This window comes from Rutidosis leptorrhynchoides, chromosome 9 (assembly GCF_046630445.1).
Source record: "Rutidosis leptorrhynchoides isolate AG116_Rl617_1_P2 chromosome 9, CSIRO_AGI_Rlap_v1, whole genome shotgun sequence".
In the NCBI taxonomy this organism is placed as follows: Eukaryota; Viridiplantae; Streptophyta; class Magnoliopsida; order Asterales; family Asteraceae; genus Rutidosis; species Rutidosis leptorrhynchoides.
The window spans coordinates 344,377,313-344,389,458 of record NC_092341.1 but is presented as its reverse complement, the minus strand read 5'-3'; the positions used below and the strand labels follow the sequence as shown (position 1 = coordinate 344,389,458).

Below are 12,146 nucleotides of genomic sequence, written 5' to 3'. Positions count from 1 at the left end.
CTATGTGCTTGACTTACAATGGAACTTGGAATGAACTACAAAGTACTAACTATTTGAGTAAACTTATTACTCAATCGTGAACTTTGTTATAAACTCCAAGTTTCTCAAAAGATTGGTTAAGCTACACAGCTTATTGAACCTTAGTTAAAAATCAACCTCCATTGTAAACAAGGCTTCATATGAAAAATTCTTGTTACTCCATGAGATAACAACCTAGTCAATATGTGTACAACCTTTTGATTTCAAATCATTTTCATTAAAGCACAATAAGATAACATTACTACTTAGATACCTTAGTATCATTCATGACTTTTCAATTGCTTTATATCTTGAATGGAAATTAATCAACTTTGTACATTGCATAACGTACAAAGGATTTCCAACATTATTCGCATAAACAACAAACTTCATTTGCTCATTTCATATCGGAGTCTAAGGACAAACATATATGCTCAATATTCACCATAAGATTCGCAGTGAGATTATTAAACACGTTCAAGGATCTTGTTAATATAAGCCCTTGTGAAAGAGATATTAACTTCCTTAAACAATCTCTTGAAATTTTAATTTCAGAAATACATGAGAATTCTCTCACAATACCATTTCTTCTTATTTATTCAAGTCACAAAAATATCATCAACATATAACGATAGAATAAATATTTAGACCTTCCAGTACATACTCATGATCCTTATTGATCATAATGAAATCATTGGATATGATTACATTGTGAAAGTACATATATCATTTTCTCAAAGACTGTTTAAGGCCATAGATCAATTCAAAAAATCTACAAACCATATGTTTGTGGCCATTGTTTAAAAAATCTACACATTGATTTCTTGCTACAGTTCGTCATTGAGAAGTTAAGACTATTAACAATGATATAATGTAATTCACGGTCTATTTTTTGCCATTATGGCTAGAATCAACCTTAATTTGGTGAAATTATAACAAGATACGAGGTTCTCACAAAGTAAACTTTTCTTGTTGGTTGTAGCCTTATGCCACATGTTGACCTTTGTAACTTCTGGATACTCACTCCAATTCTTATTCCATTATTCTTATTCAATCTCATTTTGAATAGGGTTTATACTGACAACTTCTTTGTCGTAACTGAGATTTCTTTGAAACTAATTCTTGGTATCTCATAAGCTCCCACTCAATTCAGAATTATTCTCATTCGCAATAGTTTGAGGAATCGTGCATAGATAAACAAATTATCTTGTGCATAGATAAATAAATCTTCTAACATCATTCCTCAAATTTCTCCCACTCGAATGAGATAATTATATGAGATAAACAAATTTCTCCCACTCAAATAAAGACGAAACTTTATTTGTATCTAGAGATTTTGAAAAACTCATTTCCAAGAACGTTATATTTCAAGTTTTAAAAAGAGTTAGACTCCTACTGACGTCTTCACGTATGAACATATAACCTCTTGATTGTTAACGTACTTGGTGAAAACAAATTTCCACATCTTGGACCTATTTTCCAAAATTTATTTGATAAATTTAATATGTACGTTTCACAACCTAAATGTCCTATGACATTGTAATTTTGGTCATAATTATTTCATACCTTATATGGTGTGGAAGTTACTAATTTTCAAGGACATTCAATTAGGTACGAATGTGGGATTTCATATTACCCCATCATTGCCCTAACCCATTCGAGGAGCGTTTATTCCAACTTTCCAAAACATCGTTTTGTTATGGAGTTATTGGAGTAAATAAATGACGTTTGAATACCTTTAGCATCACACAATGCTATGAACTAATTACCAGATATTTACATCCTTAATTGGACCTTTATACGGAGTATATGTATTTAATAATTTTTCGCGTAAGTTAATTCTCAACAAAATTTACATAATTTTGAAATATAATCCAACGCTTTGGATTTTCGAGAAATCAACTAACACGATGAAATTATTAACAATATGTCCTTTCTCTTTCTCTAACGTTCATAAGACCACATAATTCAAATGAGTCAAGTGCAATGGACCATTCAATTTAGTTTACTTTCTACATGATTTTTCATAGCCTTTTCCTTGAGAATGCTTATAAGTGCACAATTTCACTTTATCACTATCTAGCCAGCACCAAATGTAGACTAAGCTAGAAGTATTGTTAGTAAACATGACTAAACTAACATGTCATACTTACTTCATTCAAACATATTGAAGTTGTAAGTGAGGAAATGGAATTTTCTTTATTTATCATTTAGATAATGATGAAATCATTTAGAATAAAACCAATATTAAATGAGCTTGTTCTTAAAGAGAACCCAACCGCATTTCGTGAAATCAATAATGAAAACCAATATCACGTAGATATTTGTTTTAATGAACAATCATGTATGGATATAAATTTGATCATCGTTCAAGACTAACTTGTATGAACCGTTCTTAACAACTCTATCTAAAGAGTTATTTCTCACATTTATCTACTTCACTTAAAAAACAGTGAAATTCATCAAACCTCTCCAAAGATTTCGTTATTCTTTAATAAATGGTTTCCCATGTTCAAACCTACTATCCACAGAGGACAAGATGCAAACACAAAGTTTATCAACCATGGTAACCATATACAATCCAAAACGAAACTTGATGTTTTCATTATAAGTAATGTGCAACATCATATGCTCCAAACTTTGAGGTAAGAAAATAATTAAATCTTGAACAAATGTTCATGCGTAAGACTTTAATCATCGTATATTAACCGATAATGATAATATATTTATAACGATAATAAGTCTTTAAAGTTAAAATATTACTCAGCAACACGATGTGAGTTGACAGTTTAACTTGTGTAAAGTGTCGCACGCTTCACACTCCCACTTAATTAGGGATTTATTTTCTTTCTCATATACATTTCTTAAATACGGTAAGAGCATCTTGAGCCTCTTGCTCTTCCAAAACGCATTGGGTATTCATGCTTCTATTATGAAATTGTTCACGTTTAACTCATAATCTTAGTTAAGTTAACTAATAAAACTGTTGGATGTAAAAGCCACTATTTAACACAAAGTCCAACTAAACCAATGTTTAATGTGTAGACAAATATGCAAGACTAACTAATATCCACTCATATATACAAAACACTTTGTCTATAATCAAATTATGTCAAAATTGATAGTTCACAGTAGGTCGTGAAGAAAAAGTTCACTACGTTCCCAATTATCGTCCACAAATTCTACCATGAAAATACAATTAACAGGATCAATCATGCAAAGTTATCTAATTATAGCACATATGCTAATTTCATAAAGATTCTAATTTCACTAAGAAATTACTTTTAAACGTAAAGAAAGTTTAATTATTATACTTAGTAATGATTCATGTTTACAATATTTCACTAAGAAATATAACATAAATTTGGTCCTTGTATAACTTTTCTTTCTCTTTCTCAATAATTTCTATAACAAATATAGAATTACAAAAGAATTATATTAAATCGGATACATAATCTCACTTTATGTTAAAACAAAAATAACATGAATCGATTTGGAAAATAAACAAACCAAATAGTGGAAATGTATATTTATACCAACAAATGGTTAATATATTCAATATCTCACATAGAAATATCTATTCCAAACTATAGAAAGTCTAATATTTACTTTCAGTCGAAATTAATGTTTATCATAATTATTACTAAAATAATTAATTGTTAAGATCACAATTTCATTAGTTTAACAGAAAGAAATTTATAATCATTACAAAAATGATTAATCAACTTTTTTCCTTGATACAAAAGTTTCTTTAATATAATATCTATATATCTTATATAGAAGAAAGACCGCGGTTATAACAATGATCACAGAGATAATTTTAATGGACCAAACAAAAATCTTTGAACTATTCCAAGTTCGTTAAAAGACTCAACTCAAATACACATTAATTATTACTTAATTAATTATTACATAAATAATTGTAAAGAGTCACAGAATGACATTAATGTATATTTATTTCGAATCATTTTAGATTGATTCTAATGTAACCAATACATTTGTGGGGCATTAATTTATATTAATATCAATATGAATAAGAGTTACAAAAAACTCAAAAAGATTAACACATACTCCATATATCATTTTTAATTTAGTTTACTAATCTACACAAGATAGTACATAATATCATTTTATATAGTCATAGTCACACCAACTAGAATAGTAATAGTAATAATAATCTGGAGGTTCTTTATTACTAGCATGACATGTATTAAATCAAACATAAGGCTATAAAGACAAATGGATTTATGTCAAGAAACAGTTCCCAAATATTAAAGTAAATTAGCATGCATTTCCTTTTAATACTCATGATGATGATGATGATGATGATGATGACTAGAACATAAAAAAAAAATCATGCATCCATATATTTATCTCTTCACACCTCATGTTTTAATCCGTGTACCCTTTTATGCTTTTAGGGCATATATGGACAAAATATCACTTGTGATATATCTATCTATCAAAAAAAATGTATACATACACTGTCTATGTTTGTTTACTAAAAAACAATATATTAAATATGTACCACATATCAACATAGAAAAGTGTTATCAAAATTTAACTAACGATATGTTCATTTGATCACAAGAACATAACTATATATGCAAGTCTAATATCTACCATCCCTTTAATCAAATTAAATCAAACATATGTCATCATTTTATTTTACTTGAAAAAACACTAGATTAATTTAATGTTTAAAAGGGTTATGAGAAAAAAAAATAGATACAATATATCTATACTACATCGGAACCCATTTAAACATAACAAATCAAATGTCTTTCAAAATTTAATAAACAATGTTATTAATCCCTATTTCTTCAATTTGTTAGATACGTGATGCAAATTCAAGTGAGTATCATATATGATAAAAACAAACTACAACACATGCAACATCAAACTAAAATGAAGAAAAAAAAAACTTAGGATTTGACCAGGAACTAAACACGATAGCTCTGGTACCAATGTAGGAATATTAGATAGATTCGAGACATACCCGAAACTAGCAGCGGAAGCGAATATGATCGACGTTTAGATCACCGGTCGGAGAAAGCAATCACAAACGGAAAGCTTTCATGGTTTCACGGCCTAAGTTCCTTCAACGGTTTGCATTGTTCCACTTGAACATTATGTACTCACAAACTCTCAATTTACTTATGTATGTTTTTCTGTATCAATTGTGTATCGAAAAAACTACTTATTGTTCTTAGTTATAGACACACTTATGTATCCAATCATTCCCAACAACTTCAACCACTCCCAACAACTACACTATGGGATGGAGACATTTTTAGAATAGGTTGGTTGTAAAGTTCTTTGTCATTTAATTCAACTACTCCCAACTATTCCTACTAAAGAAAAGTTTGTGGGTGTAATTTATTTCCAACATCTCCCACTCGCACACAAACACTTTTGATATACTCATATATCTTTAAAAAACATACCGTGTAGTACGCAAACCATTCATACTGGGAACTAGGCTGTGCGACCAGCATACTTTGAGAGCACAAGTGCTATACATCTGTTAGGAATATATAACGTCTCAAAACAAAATGACAAGAGTAGATTTAGTATGCAATATCCTTGATCATTAATCACATTAATAACTCACATGATCTCAGTTTTGCTCATAAAACTATATTGCATTCCCAATTATCATTTATCACTAAGATTTGTCACTGAGACAAGATAATTGGCCGGCCGGTGAATACAAGTCAATGCGAACTTCAAATGATCTTCCTTTCTCTTAGAATCCTTCTGCCTTAACTCGACTTGCTTTTCTAAGAACGTCCCGCTAGGTCGAATCGCTCATGACCCTTAAACAACGCCTTAAGATAGCAAACATCAAACTAAGCCTCAAGAGACAAGAAAAAGTCATAAGGATATTAATTGAGGTTACTAATACCTCAAGGGACTCACATAACATAGAAGTAGAGATCTTTTCTTCTATTTCCCTTATTGGCCGTTTTGATCACATGTGGTATGAATCACATGCTGCAACATTTCTCCTTTTCCCAATGGAGGTATGTCTTTAAATCAATGTTGCACAGATGATAGCTTAAACATACTAAATGTTCAAACTCGAGTTCACTATTACGTGAAATTGTGATAAAAAAAAATGTATACATACGTGTTTTTCCAATTTCATATTTTATAGTTACAAAAGATATCACCTAAGATCGTGTATACTTTTCAATTGAAAAACAATCAAAATTAAGAAACCAATTTGAGAGGATTTAAACATTATGTATTTGTGCTTTCAATTCACTCCATCCACATAGTTAGTTCATGTCCATGGAATGAAATTAACAAATCATTGCTTCAGTTTCGTTAAGAAACAAGCTTACGAGGTTTTAAATATATAGTCCATTTAAATTAATGAGTATATATGATATGATGAATATGTGTATATTATATTATTCTTTTGAAATGGGTAAATATGTTATATATAAAGGTTAAGAATGAACAAAAATAATATAACCATGATTATGTGAGTAAATATATGATTACTAGATTTAAGAATCCGAGCGTTGCATGCGTACTTTTCAGTTACGTAAATCTAAAATATCAAAGGTTATATCATGTTACAAAATGATGATGACAGTAATTCAAAAGTATATAAATCATAAGAATTGAAAACGTTATAGATCTTATCAAACAATATTTGTGTTCCAATCAAGAAATGCCTCTAATTTCTTCATTAATACTATTATGCAATTTGAAACATAGTTGTATTTTTAATACATTTATCCAATACACAACTCAAAATTATGAATTGTTGAAAACATGTTACAGATAAAAAACATGTTCTTTAAAACAGTAGGTGAATGAACATTCTTTGCCAGACTTTATATGATTTTGATATCGAAAACGTGAAAATCCTGAGGACACACACAGGTTAGGTTTTTTCTTTGACTTTTCTTCTTTTAATCGTCATTTCCATTCTTTTCCTGCAGCATTGAAGCATGAAACTGTTCTATCACTTTGAAGACCACGAAGTCCCATTAATTCTTTCGAAAAACACTAAATAATAAATATAATAAAATTATATAGTAAAATGTAATTGTTGAACTCAATTCAACCAATTTACATTACTGAAATATTTTATTGTTAGTTGAAAAATATTTATTTAAATTGAAGTTGACTATTTTAAATTTAAAATAGAAGATGTTTACTTACTAAAACATTACCGCTCGGATTAAAAATTTCGAAATACTCGAACACTCTTTCTTTTTGCAAGTACATGGTGTGTTCCATTTCATTCAACATACGATGTATCTTTTCACAACCATGTTGGTTATATATTATCAGCTGAAGATTAAGTTTATCAATTGCATGATTAGGTAAGTAAATATATGATTATTAAAGTTAGAAATGGTGTATACAATAACATAACGTAATTGTATATTAGTCAGTATTCCGTTACAATCTTATTCTACAAATGCTGATATGACCTTAATAATTTTCATTAACCAAGTCTTAGAAAATACCAAATCGTAAATTTCCCATAATTAATCATTACCAACCGTTCATTATTAAGCAGATAAGTCAACAAGTTTTAATCAACTTTCTTTTACCAACCTTCAAATTGGCACATACGAACCATTAAAAATCGTCCTCTCTTAGAACACTGTTGTCTGTTGGATGGGCATATTTGAACCGTTTAGGCATAATTCTCTTATTAACTCGTAATTTGGTGAAATTTTACATACGATCACATAAATTAATTGGACTAGCTCTACAATATTTGAAAGCACGTGTACGGTGTATACCAGAGTAGTAGAGTGCAATGTTACAAAATTGGACTAACTTTACCGTATCCGACCAGCCTCTCTATTGATATATAGATAAATATAGATAAATGTACATTACATTTATCCACAATAATATATAGATTGAAATTTGCGTTTAAGTATTTTAAACCTTAATCTTTACTATACAATATAGAACTAAACATATATATTTGGGAAATTGGTCATAATTACCCCGATTTCGAAACGTGTAAACAAGATGTCCTCAAAAAATCGAAATTGCAAAATATAACCTCTGCCTACGCATCGCGCACCAGAGGTGAAACTACATGGGGGCAGGGGGCGCCGCCCCAGTAGATTTTTTTTTAGTGTAACATTTTTGGGTTTTTTGACATAATCCCCGATTGAATTTTTTTTGCCCCAAAACCTACATATTTTGCTCCAAAACCTTCGAATTTTGACCAAAAGTCTCCAACTTTTGCCCCAAAACCTTCGAATTTTTTTTGCCCCCGGTGAAAAAAATCCTAGTTCCGCCACTGTCGCGCACCATCATAGTGTGTGATGCGTGTTGACCGACGACTAAGCAAACAAGCATTTGTTGTGAGTATACACGCACTAATATACTAGAAACACGCATGGTGCGTTTTGGTCTGTGCATGATGCGTGTACATTAGGAAGCAGGCGTCTTACGCCAGAGGGTCATGATGTCTCAATATAAAGCTCGATGACACACATCACGCACCAAGTCACACGCACTATCTGTGATGCGTGATGCGTAGGCAGAGAGCATATTTCGCAATTTTCAAATTTTAAGAGCATATTGTAAACTCTTTCGGAAACGTGGTCATTTTGACCAATTTCCCCATATATTTATTTAATGGAGTTGGAGTAGTGTAAACTCCGAATGTGGTTTTGGATTTTAGTATTGGGGTCACATGGGTAGGCCCAAATAGTTGATCCCGTAATTGACCCAATAAATAGTTGCCTCCATGGTCCATTTTATCAACTGTCCAACTTGATTTTAGGCACTCTTGATACTTTAATTTACCCAATGTACCATAGTGGCTACATATAGTAATTTTTTCTTTATGATATATAACAGTATAAAAAGTTAAGATATTACTTCACATGCACACAAATTATATCAGCAAAACTATGATCATTAACAACCTTAACCGCTCAAAACGCACATGTACAATTCTATCCCCCTTTAATATATTTTTTTTTGTTGTTGTTACACATAGAAATGCATAATCGACGAGAACTTGATCACCTATCTTTTTGTTCACATGAATATTGGGACAAAAGCCATTGAGTTGTTAAGATTGTGACGTTAGATTAGTCGAATAGCCCTACCCAGTATCTATATTCACATGTGGATCAGTGGATGACTCACTGTTCCTTAGTTTGCCACATTAACTTTAATTCTCCCATTTCTCATACATCATCAATAGTTCAATAGGCCATTTTTTTTAGTAAGCGAGAAAACTCTCCTATGAACGAGCACATTAACTCCCTCATAGAAGGTAAAACCTCGGGTAATAGGCCATTTTCACCACACTAATAGAGGCACAAACACCATGGGGAAAGGTTGGGGTCAGTTGCACCTTTGAATTACTTTTATATTATATTAATTTTGTGCAATTAATTGTAAAGTTGCTAAGACCACTAGTATCGGTTCCGCCAATTGATCCGCCAAAGGTGGTTCCAATCTTTAACGCCAATACTAGCTAGTGTTCATTCATTCATTAATTTTCTTTTGTGCTCCATTTCATTGATATATAGCATAATGCATCACAAGGTGTTTTGTTTTAAAAGCTTGTACATATAACATATTAATGGTAAAGTAACTGATTTAACTAATTTAGTGTGTTCATGTAATGGAGAGGATGGTATGTCATGGATATTAGTGAAATGTAATGAGTTATTGATGAAAAAGAAATGTACATTTATGCTGATGTGGTCTAATGTTAGTTTTAAGCGGAACGTTCTGGATAAGAATTATCGAAGTATCCCAATTTCTCTTATTGTGGAAATCTTTTTCACCATCAAAAACACCAACAATTGTAAAGATTCTTCAGTTGTCCAATGTGACCCATCACACTTGATCTTTCTTATCAAGCAATCATATTGTTTATGATTTTAAGGTTCATATGTGCCACAGTTTTTTAATTGTATATAAATCTTGATCCATGATTGGTGGAAGTAGCCATAAAGCATTATGATTTGATATTTTGATGTCCATAGTATGACATTAATGACAACAAAAGTTAATTCTGAATGAAATTAGCTATAATGTATATCATGTTTATGCTCATATACCATGCATGGTGTTTCCTATAAATTAGCATGCATCTTTTTTAGCTCTTAAAGCTACTTAATTACTTATGATGTTATTAATGCATAAAGCGTCATGATCTCTGTTAAATTTCTAGAAAAATTGAAAAATTATTTTAGATATTAAAATAATTTAAAGTTATTTGTGGTAATTCTAAAATGTACAGGTCATATGTATAAAATAATAGAAGTTAAAGGACCTGGTTACAACTTTGGATTCTGTAGGGATGCCATAGAGAAGCAGATAACTTTGAAGGTTAAGACTTAAGAGGAGAACTTTGAGTCCGGACGGACTAAACTTAGGGAACCTCAAGTCTGTATGGACTAAACTGGGCTTATTTCAATTTATATACAAAGCACAAGATTTGGGTTCATAAAAATATCATCATGAAAAAAGGCAACTTATATACTTAGTAGATTAATCCGTCTCACAAATTTCAAACTAGTCATTATCTACAAAAAAAGCATGTGTAACTTATTCATCAAAACTCAAAAGGTTAGGTATATGAGTATGTACCCACTCTTATAATGGATGTCCATTTTTAACTAGGCGTATATCAAATTATCGATCAACATATATATGCTATTTTAATCAAAATATTTATATCTAAGCTAGTATACTTTCACTAAATTTATAGGTACATCTTTAGTTACATGAGAATTTACTATAAATATTAGTACAAAATTGACTTGGTTATTACGGAAAAAAAAATAAGTACATTATTTTTTACTGCAACAAAGCGTGATAATCACTTTTCCTATCCCGCCTACTCCTTTTTCTCTGATTATTTATAATTTATCAAATAATCTGATTTTGAAATTGTTAGATTATCTCATAATCAAATCAAAGTAATCAAATCTAAAATCTATTAATGTATAACACGTTTTGTTAAATAATTATATAAGATGTTAATTGGACCATTGATTTGTAACATTTCAGTTGTCAAGGTAAAGTCAAAAGTGTGTGGGCATGCATAACATTTTATTATATGTATTAATTAATTATTAATGTATACAATATACTCCGTACAAAGTAATTACATGTTACCAGAGTTGATGGTGAATTGAAAATCAAGTGCAAAATATCATCACAAGTGGCAAATGACTATCCATATTTCATATCCACCTTCAAGATTATACCAAGTGTGCACTAGCTAGGGGTCTTAGCACCATTCACGGGTCCTCATGCCCCCATGTTCAAAATTACATAAATACCCTTCTTCCACTATTTAGTCATCACACTAACTCATCACTATATAATCCAAGTCCATATTTGGATAAATCACTAAGATAATAACTCTAATCAAACAACTTTAATTGTTATGAAAACATACCAAACTTTGTTGTTTGGTCTGTTCTTGTTATGCATCTCTACTGCTACTTTAGCTTATAATCTTAAAGGTGGAAGAAAGACTCTTGTGAACCAAATGTCCACTTCAAACCCAAATGGAGCTACTGGATCAGCCCATGGACCGAACTGGGATTATAGTTGGGGTTATGGGTCAAGCCCGGGAAGCGGGTGGGGTTACGGGTCAGGCTCAGGGCGATCGGCCACCGGGTTTGGTAAAGGTTATGGATTTGGTTATGGTTCTGGGAGTGGAAGTGGGAGTGGTTCAGGGTCGGGTTATGGTTATGGGTCAGGTGGTGGTGGAGCTCATGGAGGTGGGCATGGTTCTGGTAGTGGTAGTGGTGGAAGCGGGCCTGGTAACCGTGGATAAAGTTGGGCCGGTCCGTTTGAATAAATCTATGTATGTTTGATTAGTATTATATTATTAATAAAATGTGATCATGGTTTTAAAGAAGGTATGATTGTGCGAGTTTCTTAGCAATATAGATGTGTAGTGGTGTGAAAGTGTGATTTGTGATCGTGATTGTAATTGTAATTGTAATTGTAATTGTGTATTTTATATATATAGAATGGTCAATATATATAGGTATGATCATTATGTAACAACTTTTAGTGTGTTCTGTTATGTACTTCAAGTTTCTTCTTGTTATCTAATCATCCAAATTTGTCATCAAAATACTTTGTACTAT

At 31.0% G+C, this 12,146-nt stretch overlaps 1 protein-coding gene across 1 annotated transcript; it reads left to right on the top strand.

Moving 5' to 3' along the window:
• Nucleotides 1-11,369: 11,369 nt before the first annotated feature.
• On the top strand, nucleotides 11,370-11,907 carry LOC139866524 (uncharacterized). The gene has a single exon (XM_071854776.1). It carries the CDS (start codon nucleotides 11,432-11,434, stop codon nucleotides 11,825-11,827), a length of 396 nt encoding a protein of 131 aa, XP_071710877.1. The 5' UTR covers nucleotides 11,370-11,431; the 3' UTR covers nucleotides 11,828-11,907.
• The last annotated feature ends 239 nt before the right edge of the window (nucleotides 11,908-12,146 follow it).